General features: G+C 34.7%; 1 protein-coding gene across 1 annotated transcript; it reads right to left on the reverse strand.

The window, feature by feature from the left end:
• Positions 1–648: 648 nt before the first annotated feature.
• Positions 649–24,120, reverse strand: LOC144434764 (kinesin-like protein KIF19). Its single transcript, XM_078123245.1, has 19 exons — positions 23,464–24,120; positions 21,324–21,404; positions 16,717–16,827; positions 16,354–16,441; positions 15,432–15,568; positions 14,660–14,785; positions 13,814–14,014; positions 13,009–13,152; positions 12,691–12,813; positions 12,072–12,231; positions 11,435–11,609; positions 11,070–11,155; positions 10,188–10,375; positions 9,303–9,629; positions 8,568–8,692; positions 6,674–7,313; positions 5,382–5,481; positions 5,053–5,160; positions 649–4,215 (listed from the first exon to the last, which is right to left on the reverse strand). Exons 1-19 carry the CDS (start codon positions 23,506–23,508, stop codon positions 4,046–4,048), a joined length of 3,135 nt encoding a protein of 1,044 aa, XP_077979371.1. The 5' UTR covers positions 23,509–24,120; the 3' UTR covers positions 649–4,045.
• Between the last annotated feature and the right edge of the window lie 934 nt (positions 24,121–25,054).

Raw genomic sequence — 25,054 nt, forward strand, 5'->3', positions numbered from 1 at the left:
TAACATTACATTATGTTCCATTACATTACGTTACATTAGGTTATGTTATGTTACGTTACACTACACTACATTACCTTTACATTATGTTACATTATAGTACATTACCATTGTTACACTACATTACGTTACTTTATGTTATACTATGTTACGTCACATTACCATACCATACCATTACATTACATTATATTACATTACATTACATTACCTTACCATTAATTACTTGTTTTGGATCACAGTGACAAGGCCCCTTAGGCCACTTGTATTTTACTAATAGCTGAATGAAGAAAATATTGGGGAATGATATCTAACTATGTGCTTCAGATTCAATATACCTCAGTATGGTCATTGGTATTTCATCAAAATGTTAGTTTTCAATTCAATATATCCACTACTTCATTAAATTGTACAGTATTTGGTGGTTTTTCAATTCAATATGTTCTTTGTGGCAGTTTCAATATTTGGTGGTTTTCAATTCAATATGTTCTTTGTGGCAGTTTCAATATTTGGTGGTTTTCAATTCAATATGTCCTTTGTGGCAGTTTCAATATTTGGTGGTTTTCAATTTCATATTACTATTATACTGGGTTTTGAAGAAAACATTTTATTTAGAAATAAGGATGAACCACTAGAAATATTGATTGACGACAACTTTATTGATTGATCCATCATTAATATGGATCCAAATAAAGTAAATAAAACAAGCCATAGTATACCCAAAGCTAGGCATTTGTCAAAGTCAAGGTCATCACAACACAAAGGTGAATCCTTGATACTTATAAAAACCAGATATTTCAACCAATTTTACATAACGTTATTGATATTAAAAAGGCTTGATTCCTGGATTGGATCTCAAAGTCAATCATTTTCATGATGATCCAATCAACACCACTTAATGTAGAATATGCCTCAGAAATAAACTCTTTAAACCTCTGCTGTTACTTTTTGTGTAAGATAAATTCCACCCTAATCTCAGTTAAAATCAATTCTTATTAAATGAGGATTACTGGATAAATTCTTGAAATAGAGGTCACAATTTAGTCATTTTAGTCACAAATACTGTCTTTGGAAAATAACATCAACGGTTTCATTGAAAACAAGAAACCCCAAATATCCATTATTTCCAAAAAGACCACCAGCAAGTTTACATATGGCAAAGTTTGGTATGAATTCAGTAAAGAACTCTGATTTCCTGGGAAATTTACCCCTGTGGCACATTCTGAATACTGTGATAATTGTGTATACTATACAAATTAACAGAGCTATTATCCATGTTTTAGCACACGCTTGGATATACTGGTATATTACAGTTTAAAAGAAGTAAAATTGTCCACTCTGGTAAATATAGTCTCGTTTGGTACATGATGTCAAAGAAATGCTGAAATGGGTCATTGTTGTGTGTAAACACCCATTATTTCTACACAATACAACAGTTCCCTGTGATTGCCTCTGGTTGTAATTCTATGGAAGACTGCCTGCCAGGACAAGTACTGACAATGTTTTCATAATTTACAGCTAAGAAAAGTTATTGAGACTAAGAAACTGATTGCACACTTTGGCATTCCATAGCTGTGTGAACAAGCAAGTAGTAAATACTAATAGTTTGGCAATGTTACCATCTCTCATCTCTATATACATAACTACATATGTCACTATTTTATTATCTATATAAAGCTTACAGAAGAGTTGGTTGAATGAGTCACCATGAAGATGGGCACACACAACACAAGTAAATGTCATTTATGGCCAAACCCAAGTACATGTCATTTAAGGGTACATCCAACTCTAGGTCATTTAAGGACACACCAACATACAGGTCATTCAAGGACATACCCAAGTACATGTCATTTAAGGGCATACCCAAGTATTTGTCATTTAAGGACAAACCCAGGGATTTTTCATTTAAGGACACACACACACACACACATACAGGTGATTTAAGGACACACCCACATACAGGTCATGTAAGGACACACCCACATACAGGTCATTTAAGGGCATGTCCAAGTATTGGGCATATCAAATATAACAAGTTCACATATATGTAATAATAATACATCCAAAGCAATGACCATAATGTAAGTAACTGATAATAATATTTCTATTTTATACATATGCAAAGTCTAATGTTTAAATGAAATGGCATTGTTATGATATAGTTAAAGCAAAATAACGTGAACTATTCTCAACAGCATACTTTGCAATATAAGTTTTAGTACAAACAATACCTTTAATTGGTTATATTATACACAATTCTGGGTTTGTGATATAAATAGGTGCCGTATCTTACTCAAGTTACTGGTATGAGCTAATATAAAATTGACATGCCTGCATACCAGCATATATCCCATGCCATCCATGTATCACAAGAAATGCCACACTTGAATGTTGTATAATGACTGTGCTTAGCAACAACTGCATGAATTTGTTACATTATATCTAACAAGACTTTGTTCCACAGTACCTTGAAAGGAATAGTGTTGCACTGACCGGTTGCACTGGCCTTTGACCTAAGGTTGAAATCAGCAATGTGAATAGAGCTTTATCAAAAGTGATAAAGAAGAATTAAGTTTCTACGCATGAAAATTCACAAATTAATTTCTGTAAGAAAGCTAATTGTCATAAACGTGATAGACATGTGTTCCATGTTGTGATTGGTTTGTGACAGACATGTGTTCCATGTTGTGATTGGTTTGTGACAGACATGTGTTCCATGTTGTGATTGGTTTGTGACAGACATGTGTTCCATGTTGTGATTGGTTTGTGACAGACATGTATTCCATGTTGTGATTGGTTTGTGACAGACATGTGTTCCATGTTGTGATTGGTTTGCTTAATGTACAAGAAATATTTTCATTTGGCATATCGGTCATGTGGAAATTTTGGAACAGAAGTTCACTTCTGATCCTGAGTGAAAATACTTTACCTGAGTGAACATGTCTCCAAGTGTTAGATGTTGTAAATACCATAATGGCCAAAGTATAGTCAAAGAACAAATCATTTTGTCAGAACCCACTTGTCATGTTTCATACTATTTACACCAGCAATATATAAATCTATGATAAATTAATGATATATACAAACTTATATTATACATACGACTATACAGTTAGCAATTACAAGTACAATAATTTGTTTTACATATTAAGCTTTCTCAGTTTAGAAGGGTAAATTACAGTGTAATATTAGTTAAACATTATTCTTTGTAGAAGACTGCAAACAAGGTAGAGTTCATTACTTCATTTACTAGCTAGCCTGTCTATGGCACTGGATCTAGCTCTTGTAACCATCCACTTGTCCTAGTGTCAGAGTAAAGCTGTTAGTGTTATTGAATTTTGAAAATATATGTTAAACTGATTGGTTGCAATGGGGAGTGATAACGTATGTCAAACTATTTGACTACATGTATATTCAAATTAAGTCACTGTATGTAAATGTGTAGTCATTACTCAGACGATAGAGTGGAGGGGGCACTGTCTGTGCTCAGATGAACACACACACTGAATTGACATAATTTACATAGACAACTATATATCATGTAAACTGTACAAACATTCACTAATAATGGTCACTGGGGCATGACTAAAATAGCAAGTTTATGTTGATACTAGCGCCATAGACAGACTACTTGTTTTGAGGAAATAAACCACACTTTAATACTTGATGCAGGTAGAGGTGGGTTTAAGACATCTGTTGATGCCTTCATAATGACATACTATATCCCCATATAATCAAAGACATTATTTTAGTACTGATGAGGAAGTTAAAATCTGGAAGCCATTAGAGAACATAGAAATGTCATTCTTTGTGTTTTACAAAGTAATCATCTATTTGTCATCTCTTCTTGTTCTACACTTAAATCTTGACTGTCAACACTTGAAGAAACTAAATGTCATTTTGTATATCTTGTATACTCTACTCTTGTGCATGACAATAATACCCATACAACACACCACCGTCTTCAAAAAAACAAATTGTTCGTTGTTTGTAAACTCCTCTGGGTCCTCATCATCCTTTGCCAAATAATTGTCTTGTTTTTTTGATCCACTCAAACTCGTCTGACTATTCTCTCATTTCTTGGTACAGTAAATCCTGATATAGAGAGGGTTGATTTCTGTGCATTAGATGGAATGGTAGCTTTTTGCTTCTTGTTTGTTCTCTGTGTTGTTGGTGGTGTACTACTTGTAGATGAATCCGAGGCTAGAGGTCCAACTGGTCCTATAGTACAAACATAAATTGTTAATTAATAACTAAAATACGGTACATATATACAACATAAGCTCTGACTGAAATTTCATTGTCCAATCTAAACTATGTATATTAGCTAATGGCCACTGATTCAGGGAGATATGTATGGTAATTCCATGTATGGATAAAAAGGCGCTTTGACTGAAAAGTTAGTATAAACAGATCAACCTGAAAATTCTGTTTTACAGACAAACCTGTGTATAGTTGCATATCAAGATTTGATATTCTATTCACACACTTATTATTGTGTACTACAAATATGTACAAATTAAGTCAAAGTGTTCAATCTGGAAATACAGGATAATGCAGCGATGTTTCTTCAATAAGACTTTCACTTGAGTCTGTTTTTGTACTCGTTTTTCTGTGCTTTGTAAAGCGCATTGTGATAGTTATATGGAATGCGCTATATAAGAAAATTAGATTAGATTAGATTAGTTTTATGATTCAGACATGCATGATTAAAATTTGAAAGTACCCCACTTATTATTTTCACTACAGTATTAAAATTCCAAAAAGTCTTTGTCAAACACTCGGCTGTAAGATACACTATATTGTGGCATCCACACCCTATCAATCAACACTTAACTGAAGTAATGGTTGATAGGGTGTGGCTACCAACAACAAACCATATCTTTCAGTCAAGTCAATCACCTTCACTCGAGAAAGGAAAGGAATCCAAGTATCCATTGTTTCTTCGTCTTCTAACATTATAGGAACCCTCAATAGGAATAATTGACATCTCAAGTCTTTGTAGTCTATTTTTAGTACAATATGAAATGAAATACTGAAATGTATACATGTACTTACCTCTGTATTTTTTCTGGATGGTGTGCGCTTTTTTCTTCTCGATACCACTTTGATATACGACTATCGGTGGTGACTCGGCTATTTCAAAACTTAGTAGATCATTGTCCCCTGCAATAATGACAAGAAAATTGTTGTGGTAAATATACTGTAGTGGTAAGAAATGAGCTGAAACACAAAATATCCTACCTTAAAGTGGGCATATGTCTTGTCCCTGCTTACCACATGCAAGCAGACACACCAGTATTTTTTAGCGGGTTGTAGTACATCAGTACAGGCAGACCTATAGTTATCTCGAAAAGAATATTAGGAAAATCTGATAATGTAATTACCTGAATAAAATGAGGGAGGATTTCTGAGCTGAGATTCTGGTATTACATTCCTTCTTCCCTCTGTTCTTTTGCTATGAGGAGCTTTCTGTTTATAATTTGACTGCAAATAAAAGACAATACAGTGTAAGAAATGGAGAATCAATAAACACAGATGTACATCTATAACTATATGACATCACAACAAAGTCACACACACTGTTTTCCTCTTGGCGCACACACACACACACGCACATACACATACACACACACACACACACATACACATACACACACACATGGGCAGATATCGATAACTTAAATAGAAATCTGTATGACTGGTGTTTTCTGATCACAGTACAACATAAATACATGGTATTATTATTCAATTCTTTACATAAAATTGTAAGGTGTGGAAAGTGACCGACTCAATTTATAGTGTGTGGTCAAATTTAAACAATCTTGGCTAAAGAGGGTCAGCAATGTGCAGACAATCTTGGCTAAAGAGGGTCAGCAATGTGCAGACAATCTTGGCTAAAGAGGGTCAGCAATGTGCAGGCAATCTTGGCTAAAGAGGGTCAGCAATGTGCAGACAATCTTGGCTAAAGAGGGTCAGCAATGTGGAGGCAATCTTGGCTAAAGAGGGTCAGCAATGTGCAGACAATCTTGGCTAAAGAGGGTCAGCAATGTGCCGGCAATCTTGGCTAAAGAGGGTCAGCAATGTGCAGGCAATCTTGGCTAAAGAGGGTCAGCAATGTGCAGACAATCTTGGCTAAAGAGGGTCAGCAATGTGGAGGCAATCTTGGCTAAAGAGGGTCATGCAATGTGCAGGCAATCTTGGCTAAAGAGGGTCAGCAATGTGCAGACAATCTTGGCTAAATAGGGTCAGCATGGTGGAGGCAATCTTGGCTAAAGAGGGTCAGCAATGTGCAGACAATCTTGGCTAAAGAGGGTCAGCAATGTGCAGACAATCCTGAGACTGAGTATGTTACTCCAACACTTGTTTTACAAATATGATGCTTGAAAGCAATACTTCTGTATACATACATAGAATGTGTTGAAAAAAATCAACAGTATCACACGTCATAGCAAGAATAGACTGTAAAATAGATACACATTTGTATGAAAACTAGGGAGTTAGGGGAATGTAGAACAGTGGACTGACTGTACCATAGATACACATTTGTATCAAAGCTAGGGAGTTAGTGTTAGAGTTAGGTTAGGTATAGGAATAGGATTAGACCCCCTAGTATAAACTTGATTTGTATGAGTGGATACTGTTCTGCGTGTGTCTCAAGCTACCATACAGTACTTACTTGTTCAACAGATTCAAATTTTCCTCTTCTTCTCTTCTCATAACTTTGTTTGCCAGTGGTCTTTTTCCCAACACCTTTGTATCTGGTCTTACTATGCACACTCAAGGAGTCATTAAATCCGACTCTTTTACCTGCAGTATCCATGGAGAAATCATCTTCACTAACAGTTTGTCTGAGTCCAGGAGGTGGTGTGAGATCTCCTAACAGCTTATCATGTTTAGCTAATCTACTCTGTGATAAGTACTCCGACTCTGATTCACTCACTTCATGTACAGAGTTCAAAGACACAACACTCTTGTCCTGTAGGTTCAATCTATCAAACTTAGGTTTAGAGTACAGAGTTTGATGTGTCTTTCTCTTGGCAGCTATTGCCGCAATGTTTTTTGTCTTAATTGACATTTCCTTCTTCTCCTTCCTAGAGGTTGGTAATGGCGTCCCTCCATCCATGACTTGTGATGCCTGTAGCTCAGTTGGTGAAGAGGCGTCATTATTTGAATTGAGTTGTGTTAGGAAAGTATCAGAAGGAAATGTTTTATTCCGTTTTGGTGGGGTTTCAACTGACTTTTCTTTTTCATGCTCCTTTAGTTGACGTGATCTAGGACTCTGTTTGAATAATCTGGTTTGACTTTCCTCCTTTCCACTGTGGAAAAAACAACATTATATTACAAATCAACATTACACCTTTGTAACTTGAATCACTTTATGATAATGACACAAAGGACCAGAGGGCCAAGGGATGCTTTGAATTCAAAAGGATTACTAATTCCATCAACCAAACTGAAGTGATCTGAACTGAACTGAGCTGACATGAACTGCACTGAACTGAATACAACTGAGCAGAACTGTATACTGACCAACAACATTCATCAGCTTAGTACTAAGATCAAATGATTTACAAAGGTTATATTGCACAAGCATTGAACTAACTAACATCTAAAATCAACTGATCATACCGCCACCTAGTGGTCTGCTGTAACTATGGAATTTGTCATTCTGATGAGGATTGTCAACCAAGACAGACTGAAAGCTCAATGCTAAAAAACTTTGAACTGCTTGTAAGTTGTAACGTGTGTTATAACCTATGTTGAACTGTATACTGATGGTATCAGTATGTTAACTTGCCTTGGTTCACTGATATTAATAACTAGTTATTTATAAAAAACAAGAGCAATTGTGAAATTATTGTCATAGTACCCATACATAACAATAGCAATTGTGAAATTGTTGTCATAGTACCCATACATAACAATAGCAATTGTGAAATTGTTGCCATAGTACCCATACATAACAATAGCCATTGTGAAGCTATTGTGCCCATACATCAATACAAATACTTGTATGCGATTTATTTCGATGTTAGAAATGTTGTCAAAACTGAATAGTAAGTTAAGGAAGAATGCATGGCAACATTTAGACACCATCTACCGATATGTATGGACAAGGAAATACCACATTTACATAAACTCAAAAATGATGGATGAGTTACAAGAAATTAGAGTTGTACTGTCACTAGAAGTGCTTAAGCATATGTGTATGTTCCTGAGTCCATCACAAGCACAATGGATATCTGACTGTCATTCTGTCAATTATGACACAGTGTCTGTAAATATATGTAGTAAATGATACATTGAGCAATCTCATTGGTAGATATGCTAGCATAAATGACACAAGAGTTCTCAGTGGTAGATACACACTGTTAATGATACAGGGAAACTAATTAAAATATAACCACCCATGCCAGACCTCATGCCAACTACCACAACACCCCAACCCCCATGTCGACTACCACCACACCCCAGCCCCCAAGCCGACTACCACCACACCCCAGCCCCCATGTTGACTACCACCCCCCCCCCCCCACCCCCATGATGACAAATCAAGACATTGACCATACCTGACATTGTCTTTAGATCTTTTTGGCAATAACTTTGTATTGGTTGGTGGGTTGTCTTTATCATCAAACTCACTTCCATCAGTATCACCTTGATGCTGAGAATTCAACGCTTGCATGGAAAATGGCTGAAATAATAACAATTACTTCGCATTAAAATTCCAGATCTCCTCTTTGATAATTGATAATTAACAATATTGGACATATTTTTTGGTGAAATGTATGTACATAAACCTTTATTTTTTATAAAATCAATATTCAAACCATGCCTACCAAATATTGTATATACATATGTATGTATAGGACATGTGTCTTTTATTATCATTTGTATTTACACAGTTATGCAATATTAACATAACATTATTTTGAAAGTTGACTCTTCAGTTTCTTTTCTTCACTGTTTCTGTACAAAATAATTACAAATTCATAAAAACACACATTAGGTGCATTGCATAGAGATTTGTTGTATTTTTAAACGTATCTATTCATGTGTGTATTTGTCTTTTTTTTTTAAGTTCTTCATGTTTTAAAATGCTGTTTTGGTGTGTATTTTTATCTATGGGATGCTTATGAGCATTTTTGTGGTCTTTTCTTTCCCGAAATAAAGTTTAATTATAATAATTAAAGATTAGAACTTCAAGTTTAAGTTGCAAACTCATAAAAACACACCTAGGTGTAACAGAAGCAAGGACTAGAAGTATTGGCTTCAGTTTATGCTACATTGTTATACAATCTCACCTTGTTGGGGTCAAGGGTCATAGCTGTAAATCTTGCAATGTTGTTTTCTCCTAGGAACTGTTGATAATGTTCATAGAGTTCCTCTAATTCATCTGAACAGCTCACATCATTGTCTACTAATAAAGTTCTCTGTTGTTGAATGATTTCATCACATAATCCCTGATAGTTAGCAAAGCGTGCAATCACAAGGTCTTTTTGACGTAACATGTTTTCATGAATCAAAGCCGATGTCTGCATCTCTGTGTTTTCAACCTCCAATTCATGAACCCTACACAATAGTCTCAGGATGTCTCTCTGTTCTTCACTGCTTATCTTTCTTGGTAGAACCTTATGGACAGAAATGAATATTACAATATTCATCATTTGGATCATCTCAAAATACACAAGGTCACTAAAAGGTACATGTTTATAACCATGGTAACCAGCAATTCTTGCTCAACACTGATACACAAATGTACAATAAGAAGTGAAAGAAATAGTTTCATTTAAAATGTCCATCTTCAAAGTCAAGGTCATTAGAAAAGACTTCCATGGAATTAAGTCCTACACTTACAATTAACACATCTATACTAGTTAAAGAGCCTGCTACAAATGGTGTGATTTGTAAACATTCAAAGTCAAGTTCACATATCATTTTCAACAAACTGCTCAGCTTAAGAAATGAATAACGAATACTCTAGAAACTATATATTTGAATTTTGTAGTGTTAATTTTTAAATAAGAATTCACTTTTTGAAAGAATGTTTTAACTGTAAATACTCTATGAATACTTTTGAAAGTAACGAATTACATGACAATATTTGACTTTGTTGACTTTGTTAGTAATTCATTTTGTTTTTAACTCTAAAATATGATGACTATAATAACACAATATTTACTCCTCACCTCTTCAATTTTAGCACCGTTAGCTTTAATTCCTTCTAACTTCTTCTCCAGTTCTACTTTCAATGCTGCAGTCTTCTTCTGTTCTTGTACCAATGCATTAATTTCTTCCCTTGCTATGCTAACCTCCAGAGGTTCAGGTGAATACGAACTCTGACTTTTCTCTTCAGCTTCTTTCTCCAGTTCTTGTTCTGTCATGGATGAAAATAAAGACATAGCTGTAACATTCCTTCAAGGAAACTTTGATTTCTGTTCAGTAAAGGGTATTCACTGTGATAATTTCCAGTATAATTTTGTTCTTTTTATATCAATTCTTTTCTTATCTCTCTCTTAAGAACAGGTGTAATATTAAAACTAACTTTCAATTTGATCTGCTTGTATTACCAGAAAGCAAAAACTGTACAAAAGAACGTTGATGGACTGGCTGCTTAGCGATATCTAAAATCTCATAACTCATTCAGTCCAAAATTGTTGAGACTAAGTAGTATTTGGACCCAGTGATGTGGCTAGGAGATTAGCAAACATTTGGGATTATTGACGACAAATTTCTGACCTATTCATATATGACCTGACAAGGTGATGTAAAGTGAGTGGGGTATACAGGTCACTTGTGGAATCACTGTTTCTGTTAACAAGTACTATATATCAGTTGTAATCATGTATTTAGATTCATCTATTTAAGGTCATTTGATTAGTAATAAAATGTCTACTTCATAACTCAACATCATCAGAAGATCACGTGATCCCCGCGGGGACTCAGTTGAGTCCAAAAGCTTACAAACAAGTATGCAATACTTATCTAGAGTTACCAAATCAAACTTTATAACTAAATACTACATTTCTAAACTGTTGATATTTTCTCTCTATGATTTTGACAGACTTTACCTTTATCTCTATTATCTACGACGTCATCACCTTCTTTCTCATCTTTCCTTCTAGACTGTTGTCTCCTTAGCTTCTCTTGTTCCCACCTGTGAATCACATGGCATAATTGTTAAAACTAAGTACCTGGACATGTTGTCTAATTACATGGTAAGTTCCCTGTTGCCATGGATATGAATGGTAGTAGTATATATATACAATGCTTTTGGGAAAAATATCAAAAATGTCACAAATTTTATGGCTTGATTATAGTTATTCATTTTTTACACCTGATCAGAGAAGTCAGAATACCTCATGACTTATGTAACACTTCTTTTTTGAAAATGGCTGTTATATGAGTTAACCAGAATACGGTGTTTTCAACTTACTCTGAAATACTCAGCATGTGTTTGTTGGTATCCATGGCAATTTCCATGTTGGTATTTTCTAATTCCATTAAAGAATGTCTGATTTCCATTTGATCTTTGAAATTTGACACCAATTGTTGTCGAAGTCTGTCCATTTCTTTCTTATCCTGTAACCCTGTTGTTCTCTCTACCTCAGCTAAATTCGATAAATAAAACAACACAGTTGAATGTTTTACATGTATTTGGTCAGCTCAATATCACTTCACAATATACTGTTTGTGTGACCACCAAACTTACATGGTGCAATGTGCAAGCTTAGTATGTTGAAAGAAATACATGCATCTTTGCGAAGACTGCCAGTTTTTAGTTGTATCAAGCTTCTACATTTTGTATCTGGCTTCTCAATTTTCATTGACAGTTTTACTGATTGATTGCTTAATAACAATCCAAGGAGGATTTGCAAGTATTTATTTCTTGAAAGCAGTATTTGAAGTTGGTCAAATGTACCCTAATTCTTCAGGTAGTTTTCTGGTGCACATTCTAAATTATGCAGCAAGGTTTGGTTTTTTTCTATGAAAACTTTACACTGGGCTCCACATCCATCTTGCAGAGGAGAACACTATAAGTCTTTGTTGTTGTTGACAATGAAATAACTTACACTGTATATCTTTAATACTAGCTGATCCTTGGGTTGGTCTGGGTTCTATCTCTTGTTCTGATATCTTTTGTTTTAACCTTGAAATCTCTTTCCTGAGTTCAGTAATGATACTGGTATATTGTGCAATGTGATAGGATACATTTAAGTAGTTAGCTTTCACCTGAAATCACAAAAAAAAACATGACTTACACATTTCACAAAATAATAGATATATTGATGCATATTTCACCCATCATTTCTTTCCAACCCCAATGCCATTTTAGTCTTCAAATCAATATGTTCTATACAGAGAGAAGTAAACCATGTACTAGGACATTACCATACATTATCAACATCTTTTATAGGTAAATTGTCTTTACCAAATATTGTACTTATCTGTTTTTGAGTTCAAGACATGTCTACTAAATATCAAATTAATTTGTCCTTAAACAAACAGTTGTATTGTCAGACAGAATGACAGACAAAAAAAACAAGCTGAACTTTACATTGTATCATTATAGTATATTGAAATTTGCATTAAATACTAGTAATACATTTTATTATGCAACCTCTTGAACATTTACATAGATTTGAAACTAAAATATAAAATGTAATGACACAATATGTACACTGCACCTACCCTGGTTTTAATGTTCTTGGCTCTATCAGCATACAGCAATGTATTCCTGGACTCTTCAAAATATAAACTGGCTGGACTAACATGAGCAATCATTACTGTACGGCAATTACCACCAAGTGAGTCCTGTCAAAATGACAAACATCATAGCAGTGTTAGTGGTCAGAGCTATGATTAATCAGATAGTGTAAATTGGTCAGAGTTGTGATTGGTTGCAGTTAAATTTATGACTATCAGATAGTGTAAGTGGTCAGGACAGAGGTAATTGAGCAGTGGACATACTAACATATTTGTTGATACTTGAAGACTTTTTTATCATACCTTGAGTAGTCTTGTTAATTTGCTGTCTCTGAAATTAACATACTTGGAGTAGCCACCTCTCTCAGCCAGTGCATTGATGCAATTACCCAAGGCTAGAAGAGATCTGTTAATGTGAGCGCCCTCTATCATCCTCTTACCACGATTCTGAAAGTAATCACACACATAAAACTGAAATAAACACATGGTGAAAAGTCTAAGAACCTTCCTTAATTTACAAAATGTGATATTCATTTTTGGTACCTAAACTAAAGATAAACATAAGACTAATTGTACAGAAATCTGTATTTTGAGATAATAGTCTGACTTCAATTTTTGTGCCTTGCAGACTGAAAGATTGTCATTGGGTACACCACTTATATTAATACTGGTATCGACTGAAGGTTAAAGGTGAGACAGGGGTATAAAAGGCCCCTAACTTTGCAGGGGTTATTGCCAAACTTAGATGTGTACAGTAAATAGTGCAGCAATTCCTCTATGAAAATCCATGACAACAATGAGTAGCTGGTGATTTTGGTAATAAATTTGGTATGTGTGGACGTGTGAATGTCTTGGGAATGCGTGTGTAGTTACAGAAAGGTTGATATTTGTACATGGTACAGACTGGAGCTTATTCGTTACTCATTCATTACTCTTAATTATTCAAGATTAGGTAACTTATTAGATTAGGTCGCAGTACTAATGATAACCACACAGGTGGACAGCTCTGCCTTGTTAACAATAATGAATCTCTCAGTCTAGCCTTTTGGTTGTCAATCACCAGTTTTCCTGCATTCATGCACACAGTATTATATATGTGAGAACTTACTTTGGTTTGTGAGGCTCGTTCAGATCCTGCTAAATCTATCATAAACAATTTGCCAACTTTTATTTCTTGTGATGTACTGCGCACTCTACTGCGTGTCTTCACAGTGACTTGTAATATAGCATGTGATCGAGACGACGTCTTATTGGCAGCTGTTGGTTCTGATGTACGTTCTTTGTTTCCACGCTGTAAAAGTCTCATAACCTGTAACGATAGGTGATGTCATAAAGTCTGAGAAGTGATTCACATCAACCATTTACACAAATACATATTATAGTGGTGAAAGCTATCCTTTTTTATGATAAACTATAAGTGTTCCTAATCTACATAAACACTTCACAATATTATATCTACATTTACCGAAGTTCTTCTAACATTTCCATTACAATGTTGTAGTAATCAGTGCCTTTGAAAATTGCTGCACTGCAAGGAAATGCCAGAGGAACTTCACTAGTCTCAGTAAATCTACATAGTAACATCATAAATTGTAGATGAGGAACAGTAACATGTAGTTTATTTTTAAAAGGACGATTTTCACCAGTGTATCTCTTTTTGTTTTTTAGACTAACACGTTTAGGATAAATAATCTAAAGTCCTGCATGAGTAAATAACATGTGACTTCACATCTTGGAAGAAAACCTGTGGACTCAGCTTGAAAACTAGCTTTTTATCTAGTATTTGGTGAAGTACAAAGTTTGTAACTTTGAGTTTGTGTAGTATATAAACAGGTTTTGAAATCTAAGTTAATAATTTTATCTCACAGAAATTGTGTGGAATATTTTACATCATCTATCTACGATGTATACAGGTCTACAACCTCCCCACCATAAAAACTTTCAACATATTTACCTCTCTTGTTGATTTGGTGGAAACTTCTGAAATTCCAGCGACTTGGACATTGCCTGCAGCATCCTCCCTTAAATCCAAGAATCCAGACGTTGGATTCAATAAGTCTCGTATCATCTCATTGTAAATCTGGACAATTGTCAAATGAGCATATAATTAGCATATAATTAACAAATAATTAGCATACAATGAGTTGTACAATGAGTTGTGCAATGTTTGACAGTCAGAAACTTATACTTGAAATTTGAGTCTGTTGTTTTTCCAGTTGTCAAAATCTCACTGATTTTCTTGTAGAAAATATTCATTCTAATCTACACTGAATTTCTCCAACACATTACATTATATATGTAATGTTGCTATATAATCATATGAACCCCATTAAATATCTCTGACGTCCCTCACTCCTAACACACACACACACACACATACACAGGCATGTGCATGCATGCATACACACACTCACATGCACACATGCATGCAAGCACACACACACACACACACACACACACACACACACACACACACACACACACACACACACACACAAACACACACTCAGACAAACAATCCTACCATACACCTTGTAAAACAGGTGGTCCTCCAAAAGTAAAGGCCCCCCAAAAAGCATGACTGTTTAGTTGATGCCTGTCAAAAGTTTTGAACTGAAAGTTTCTAATTATTGCACACTAGTATAAATAGATACATGCCCACTAATTACAAACTTTGATCCCTGTCAATCAAACCTATTGCCAACTTTTAACTTCACTGTTCGTACCTCTAAATATGACATGGTGACTTTATAGATCAGATCTTCCTTTGTAGCTTCCATGGCATGGAATAGATCATTTAGAGTCCTTGCCATGATACCTGGATTTTCATCTTGTCCAAGCATGGTATATGTTTTACCAGCACCTGTCAATGAAACAGACATGGAAACTCAACCAAGGCAACCCAAAAATTGTTTGGTTTAGGTAACCCGACCTAACGTATTTTTTTACTTATCAAAAAATTGGAAAAATTTGCAAAGTTGCACGAGAAATAGTGAGATTTGAAGACGTCATTGCTTCATGTGATCAAAACAACATGGCAGAATATAGCATATCACACAATGTCTTCTGCATGTCGTACAGTAAGTGTGATCAAAACAAAATGGTGGAATACAGTGTACCACATGATGTCTTCTGCATGTCATACAGTAAGTGTGATTACATTGATGAGAAGTCACTCTTGACCTCTGTAAATATGAACAGGACATTTGAAGAGATTCTTGAAGATAAAAAAGAAAAAAATTCCTACCTACCCACCCTATTTTGAATTTGGGTATTATCGGAACCACACAATTTTTTTTTTGGCCTGAACACACTGTATGTACCATAATGTTTGCTGTATACATGGGTTCAACGTGGTAGAGATTGGGTGTGGCCGTAATACAACAGTAATACAAATACTTGTTCTTGTAGTGGTAGCTTCTTTAACAGGCGAAAACACAATGATGAGATTTCAACCATAAATTTCGTCATAACCATGCAATGAAATCACTGTGTTAGACTCAATGATAACAAAAATTGGTCCATCAATTGGACACTAGGGTTAGGATACTATTTAGCAATCATGATGTATGGCAATTCTATCTTTTAGTTTGTCACCAAATATTAAGCAGTTGTCACATTTGTCTGTGGAATCTTTAGTTCAATTACCTGTAGCGCCATATGCAAAGACAGTGGCATTGAATCCATCCAGCACACCATTAATCAGAAACTTTGTAGTCTTTTCGTAGACATCTTCCTGTGATACACAAAACAAACAAACACACTTTACTCTAAAATATTCAAATACACATTCTTGTTGCTAATAATCATGACATTTTGTTTAGTAGAGTCCACAAAATATGAATGAATGGTCTTTTCTCGCTTCAATTTTGGTCTTTTCTCGATTCAATTTTACATTTCTCTGCTAATGGTTGTTGTTGAGGATAGAGTTAACACTATTCGAAATTGAATTTTGTGATGAGTCTAAACTTGATTATAAGAAGCCTTTATAAGGAAAGTATGTAAACTTACCTGAGTAGCTTTACCATCAAATGCAAAGTCAAATATATACTGTTTTTCACGGGATCTGTTTGCTCGTAAAATGTCATCAGGATCGTCAGCCGGGTCTAACAATACAACCATCTGAAAGAAGAATAAAAACAGGTACAGAGTCATCTTTAGTTCATTTACTGTCACTTAGCAACGAATAGTTGCCAAGTAAATTGTACTACCAATATGCATTTATTTAAACCAAACATAACACAATGTATATGAGTATCTAATGTATAGTACAGGTTTTCATTGTATCAAGAGTTCTGAATTTGAAGACATTGTATACCGTGTTGAATGTGATTATATCACAGCTAAGGGGTCATTTTATGATGTGGTGTGACTATACCAAAGGTATGGGGAGGGGGTTATCAATACATTGTGTGGTTTTTATACCTGAGCTAAGGGGTCATTTTGTGATGTGGCGTAACGATACCAAAGGTATTGGGTTATCAATACATTGTGTGGTTTTTATACCTGAGCTAAGGGGTCATCAGATGATCTGTGGTGATTACAACCTATCTATGGGATCAATATGCAATTACATGTACATGTAGTAGTGTAGCAATTATATCAGGGGTCATTAGTTTTAAGGAGGAGTCCTTTGTCTGTTGTTTATGGTCTTTTTAATCTACTGATTATTCATGTGTTGGGGAACACAAGGTTAAATGATTAGAATTTAATATGATGTACAAAACACACATGTATGCCGTATGCATACACACATTCAGCTGTACTACAAATAGATTTTGGGCAACATTTTCAATGGCATTTGTACAAACATTTTGTACACAAAACTTACAAGGGGTCACTTTAATAGATGCAGGGAAGGACAGTGATGTGAATGTGCTGTGGTTATATCACAACTGCTACATGTGGGCCTGAAGTTAAAAGGTCATTTTATTACATGTATGTGTTATGATACTACCACAGTCCCTCTATCATAGATGTGCTACTACAAATGTGTTAGATATTTCTACATATATGTCTACTTCTATTTAGTCACATGACCAGTGGTATCATATGTACATCTGACATCTCCATGGTGATTAGTCACATGACCAGTGGTAGCATATGTACATCTGACATCTCCATGGTGATTCATTTTCAAAATATCAATACATCCATTCAAGTTAAAATCTTCCATATGGAAAATCTAATTCATACACTGAATTAGTATTTGAGATGTGTTGTCATGGCAATGAGGTGGACAGTGTAAAAGTCCCATCTGTTACATGGTAACTTTTTTATGACGATACAAAAGTACCAATACAAGTTCATCTCTACAGTCTGTTATACATGTATACTAATCCTGTATATCATTTACCAATTTCAGTTGTGGCATTTTGAACGAGTATCTACATCTAGCTACGTTTAATACTGAATACAGAAGCCATATCTGTATCACTATCTATACCTGTACCTCAACCTGTATATGTATCTAATTATGTTTTTGATCTGTATCTGCATCTGTACATGTATCTGTATCTGTATCTGTATCTGTATCTGTATCTGTATCTGTGTCTGTGTCTGTGTCTGTACTACTGGTTGCTACTTACATGTACACAGGACTAAAGTTAAAATGTGTGGAGTGCTATGAATAGACTATCTTGTCATGTCAGAATTTGCACATCAGCTGTGAGGTCACATTTAATATTAATATTCGTGATAATATAGGATTATAATATTAAACAAAATCTAAAATTTTGTTTTACTCATATGCAGAATGAAGTGTTAGGATGTACATACGTGAGCTGCTAGGTTATGCATGCTCAACTGTTTGCTTTGATGTATATGGCTACATCTATGTACGGTTATTAAAATCAATATTACAACATCATGATAAAAAAGTTCACAATATTAGTACATCTTAATACAATATTTCCATTATGTATTTTTCATTTCTTTTTTTATTTACTAACACTGTATACGCAATGTTACTGCTGTTAGCCATAAGAGGTGACAATAATATTGATGAACTTCTCTGACCTTATTAAATATTAAATTGAAGTCATGTACTCGTGATGTATTAACAGTTTCAATTGGTTGTAATGTAACGAGTGTATGCCTTTCAGAGGGTGTGCATTTATTTTAAAGTTGTTCATAAATTATTATCACCTCCCTATCTTACTAAATATGCCACGAGATTAGATGAATTTCATAATGAAAACTACAATTTCAAGAATAAAAATGAACTACAAAACTATGCAGTTACAACATTCTTGAAGTCATCCTCTCTGGTATAAGATTATTTATGTATGTATTTTTAAAAGAGGTTTGAATTACTTTGTGCAGCTTAATGTGTGTTGTTACACTGTTATACAGAATGGCTTCAGAATATTTGAAGGTTCATTTGCTGAAATTACTGCTAAATTCCTTGGAATAGTAGTTTTCATTTAATATATTTTGTCAAGTTTCGCTACCTCATCCTTTAGTTTTTCTTGGTTTGATTGGTATTGAAATTTTTGAGTGATAAGAGGACCCAGGTGAAAATTAGCTATTGTATTTTCCTGGGTACCTTGTTTTTAAATACATTTACTACAACTTCAGACAGTGAGCAGTAGTCAAGCATTGACTGTTTCTACAAATGATGATAATCATATGTGGAGAAAATACAATGAAATCATAACATAAAAGTATGCAGATGTTGGTTTACTGTTGCATGGTATATCCTGTATATGATTTGGGATCATTTATCCAATGGACTAGGCTATTTAATATATATGTCAGGCCAGATAGCAAAGACTCTGGGCTAAGCATATCAAACAAAATATTTGCCAGCCCACTCTATTTGACTTGTATCCAAAATATAAATTGCGCATCAACACAGTAGTGTCACAACAGTTGGTAGCAACTGTGTTACACAGTTTTATCACGGCAACTTTTCTAGCAACAATTTGAAAGCATTCAAATATCAATCTATTTTTTTTGTACTTATAATTATATTACACAGACAGACACAGACACAGACAGATATATATATATACACATGTAGAGAGAGAGAGAGAGAGAGAGAGAGAGAGAGAGAGAGAGAGAGAGAGAGAGACAGACAGACAGACAGACAGAGACAGACAGAGACAGAGACAGACAGACAGACAGATATGCATGTGCATATTATTTCTTGGTTAAGTTTCTGTGTCTCTTTCTATATATAGAACTGAAATGCAAAATCAAAACCTTTAAACTCTGCATCAAAGATTTAACAATGACATTGTTGTGTCACTAGATACCAAGTATCCTAGATACTATGGTTGCTATTTGTACTGGCAGCCTATATCAGAAACCACAGCCCTCCCTTCTAATCATTCAATATTAGAATTAAACTTTGTACAAGGAAGAAAGATACAACATCTAAGTTCTCAATCAAATATGTCATTCATATGGTATTAGGCTGTGTACATTGTACACATACTTTGTACCCAGGATTAACACAGGGAAAGGATAAAGGACTAATACCAATAGGATGTCAACTGATACTAATATGGACACCAGTGAATGAAAACATGAATGCCATGTTTCTAGGAAGCTAATAACGCTGCAACAGATGTTTATAAGAATCGTGACAGCACTGCCAATGACACTAAAACACACCTGATTATAGAAGGATACTTTTCACACTACAATAGCAAAGTGACTTGAGTTTTGCATGGATTGACACAAACAAAACACTTACTTAAGGGACACAGAGAGGGTTACATTACACAATTGTATTGTGGCGGTACTTTTGATGTATGAATAAGACTAGGTTGATTAATGAGGTAAAGGTGAGGCAGTAGATAGGTTGAAGGAGATCCGCTTCATCTGTTTGGATCCTTTACTAAATCAATAGTAAAACTTTAAAAGATGGCAGATTACCGTTTTCCTTTTTTTTCATATTTAAAAGATGGCAGATTACCGTTTTCCTTTTTTTTCATATTCTTGCTTTGTAAATGTAACAAAGTCTAGCTTAAGCTGTGCTAGCTGCAACTGGAAAGTTTTATAGCAACTATATTGATAGATATAACAACTAACTACTAACAATAGTGTACACCCTGGAATAGTACTAAATCACCTGGCCTGTGGGTAAATGTATCTGTGTATCTGTACACATGATCAATAATCCCAATCAAACTGACTTTTGGGTCTGCACCCAAAAATCAGTACCCCAGCATGATCACGATTTCAACTTATTACTATACTACTTTGGATAAAATCAACCTCTAATTACCATGTACAATATCTACATTTTGTAATTATTGGTATTCTAAGTTTTCAGGGAATATAGTGTTGGTTATCTTATTGAAAAAATAATACTTTAATTCCAGCTAGTTCAGTTTACAAGATTTAGTTAAAATGGTGGCACGAGTGTGGCCAGTAGAAATTTGGAATATTTAGTGAATATGGCACCAGTGGCCAGTAGAAATTGGAATATTTTGCATGTTTATAGTAGGTGTTAATTATGTTGAAGTTATAGAAGACACTGCATATGTAACTGACTTTAGAACTATCTGTATACCATATAGATCCTACACACACATAGGGTTTATACATGTATACATATACTTGTTTACACCTCCCCAAAAATGCTGTAATAATGAAAGGTTACTTACATTGTCTTGCACCACATGTGCAACCTTGGAAGGAGCCAATTCAAGCTCATCCTGGGTGAAAGGCCTTACTCGGATGGCCACCTGTATTTCACAAAACACAGGAAAAGAAGTACATAAAATAAATATTCTCTTTTTTTTCACTCATAATCTGCAATTTTAATCTGCAAGTTTTTGATGGAAATTAACCTAAACATGACTTAACCATTCAATCCTACCAAGTTTACTGTTATACACTTGTAGTAATGTGATTCATCAAACCACATGTTCTGGTTGGTTGTTTATTTCATAATTTTACTTCACCTTCATGATTACAATCCAGTAGTTTTGCTAATACTAGCCACAGGGACATAAACTTACATAGTCAACTACTTGCCTATGTTACCATGGTCACCTACTTTGTCTAAAACTCTAGTGTTTGAGTCTTTTTGTAAAACTTACGTCTTATAAATCTTATGTGTACCTTTAGAGTGGGCAATATATTTGTAACTTTGCTTTTGCTAAGGGCAGTAAGTTTAAGTAGGTAAAGTATACTGACTTCCTCCACTATTTTACAAGGTTCCCCTCCAAATTATGGCACAAATTTTAGCAGATTTTACTCCCTGTTACCAAAGAAAGTTCAGCTCAGACAAGTTGTTGTTCGAGATTTCAGCAAACACTATTGATGCCCGAAGGATGAATTGCATTTCTACAGTTTGTAATAGATAGAATTTCATCGCACAAATGTACAAGTGGCAAGTGTCTGCAGTAGTGTGGTACAGATGTTACTTTTTACTGTTGAAATATTTAAAATTTGCATAAAAATATGCCAGTCAACAGTTGTTGCTCTTAGCAACAAAAAAGCTCAAGGCAATGTTTTCATGGTGGCTCAACTGTACAAAAAAAACACCACTCTTGTCAAGATCTACTTCAACCATAGACAGTAGGATAGATCTATGTTTCAACAAAATGATATTTATGTATTCTAAGCATCATGTCAAAACTGAATCCCTAACCCACAAGCTGTGACAATTAATAGGACAACGCAACGTGTTGTATGATTAAAAATATGTATTGCAGCAACAAAATGAATTCAGGATTTATTGGTACTTTAGAATATGTATCCACTTTGTTCTAAAATAACACTGACTGTCCTTGTGAAATGGTAAAATAAATGGTAGGTAAGAAATATCTAAATCATCACTGACTTGCTTCCATACATTGTGTGTTAGAGGTACACAATTCTTTATGTTAAATTTTAAGACACAGTAGCCAGAATATTATAGTTTGCATTTCTTCAGGAATTTTCAAGCAAATTATAATTTGTTGTTTACAGAAACCATTAAACTGAAAAATTAAATTTGAAAATTCAATAAATTCAGTTCCTTCAAATAAAAATGTTGATCAGCACTGAAGCAATTTGAAATTAAATGTAAAATTAAAACTTGAAATTCTTGAACTAATGTTTATCCTCAAAATGTCTACATTTGGCTCTAACTTCCAAATTTAGTCAACCTGCAATTTCAAATTTTGCATATTTGGTTGTAGAATGATATCTAGTGACAAAAATACTTTTTTCTGAAAATACTAAAATTTCCATGAATAGTTTCATCAGATCAGGTTGGACAATATCTTGAGAAACGTAGTTATATTTCGCCGATACCACTACGAGGCAAAGAGTTCTGAAGATGGCTGCCGATGGTAGTCGAAACGTCAACGTTCTCTGGTATGTAAAATTACCTTGGTTGTGAAATATAACTACGTTTCTCAAAACTAAAATGTCCAGTTACGGTACAATAATGTACGTTTACCCTACAGCGTGCAGTAGTGCATAACTGTTATAGCAATTTACCTAATACCACTGCGTTATAATATACATGACATGTAATTGGCATGAAAATGTTTCATTTTTATTGAACGTGTGTATTACATTGAATTATGTTGTTTACACTTTCATATCGTGTCAATAATAAGATAGAGACTAATCTAGCTAATAACAAGTCTTGTCAATCTAAATCAGTTAACTGAAGATGTTCGGTACTGTTAAAACTCGGTGTGTGTATTTGCGGTAAAGATCTACGAATACACGCGTAATACAAATGTAAATGCAAGTAAAAAGATAACATTTTTTATAACTACATCATACATGTACATGTAAACGTACCGTTAATTGGTGATCCCTCCAGTTTTTCAAAGTTTTAGCCGACATTGTCCTTCGTTGTGGATGTCCAACTGACTGCTGATTGGAACATCCTCAGCATACCACTGACAGCAAACTTTTCGTAAATGACACCAACAATGAATTACGTACACTTCTAATATGTGGATTCATCTGGCACGCAACCAACATGCAAGGGACATCACGATTGGCGAGGTAATCAATATGTACACATTGTGGTTCTCGCACTACAATAACGTCAACAGTGATGTTTTGGTTTGTTTTCCGGCCATCGATTTAGTTGAAATTGTCCAGAGTTGACTTCAGACTATGTTGATTAAGTTTACTGCCAATCGGACTTGCCAGGAGGCGAGGGAGACGGACTTCTCGAGCCTCGGTCGTATACGTTCGGAACGTTCAGCTGTGCAGTGTAACTCCGGTCGAGGGAAGACGTCAACTCTCGCACGATTCGTATGGAGGCGGGTAGATGTCTACGCGTCCGATCGTAAATCATATGTGAATCCAACAATCTGTAACTTTTTATGCCAAGTCACAACAGACAATTCTTCCTTGGGTTGGCTGACTTGTGATATTTCGGTTACTGGGTATTGTGATAGTTTCTAGAAGTAGTAGAGCTCTGCCATTAGCCACTGACGGCCGCCATTGTAATGTAACCGTAGCACAATCTATTTGTGTGTAATGCTCCGCGTAATGATCCTTAAAATTAGCATACATAAATATTACATGACGAGTGTTTTTTCGGCTCTGGTACTTTATATCAAGCGTCCAAAAATTCTTAAGTCGATAACACTTAACAGAAATCCAAGAGAGTCTGAAATATTCATAGGAAAAGACTACAAACCTTCGAAATGTTGAAAAATGAGTTCGGGTAGTGTTACTTTATCTACTCACATAGTGTCACAAATGACGCATATTGTGTACGTATGTAATTAGTATTTATTCATGTGTTTGTATAGGTGTACAACGTGTGTTTGTTGCTTGGCGATTACAACACGTATTACGTTGAAGAGTGACAGTGCGTGAATGAAGCCAACGGTGTGCATAGAACTATGGAAAGTGCGAATTTTACGAAGTCTGAGGATGTAGTAGCGTGATTTATGGAATATTCAAGTTCCTGATTCTCGACTAATACTAGTATTTACCATACCGTGATAATTTGGTAATCGCCGTTCGAGACGATTCAGAAAACTTAGAGACACACCCACCTCCCTGATATTGTGACATTGATAATAAGTTTTCCAAACGAATTTATGATTTTATAATTGTCTCAGATATTGCATAGACCTCGTGGAAGGTTTATGGATATTTTGTAAGTATTTAGGCTATATAACTTATAAGGCGATATAAAAAGACCCAGGTGAATGGAATATAATGGAGGGTTAAAGACGATGGCAACCTTATCATTTCTTTTCATATAACATAGTTGACAATTTGGACTTGAATTTAGATATTTATTTATTCATGGATTTTTATTCCGATTTTCATTTTTTATTTCATTAAACGTTTGTTATAATTATGTGTACACTTTGTCCATAATTAATTAAATACTGAAATGTTTTAGAGACAATCATGGACT

Source organism: Glandiceps talaboti, chromosome 5 (assembly GCF_964340395.1).
Source record: "Glandiceps talaboti chromosome 5, keGlaTala1.1, whole genome shotgun sequence".
NCBI lineage: Eukaryota > Metazoa > Hemichordata > Enteropneusta > Spengelidae > Glandiceps > Glandiceps talaboti.

Coding starts and splice junctions, on each gene's coding strand:
- LOC144434764 (XM_078123245.1), bottom strand. CDS start 23,508: ATGTCGGCTAAAACTTTGAAAAACTGGAGGGATCACCAATTAACG. Junction 15,569..16,353: donor CTTTGCATATGGCGCTACAG/GTAATTGAACTA, acceptor TTTCATTGACAG/GTGCTGGTAAAACATATACC. Junction 8,693..9,302: donor TGACCCTTGACCCCAACAAG/GTGAGATTGTAT, acceptor TTATTATTTCAG/CCATTTTCCATGCAAGCGTT.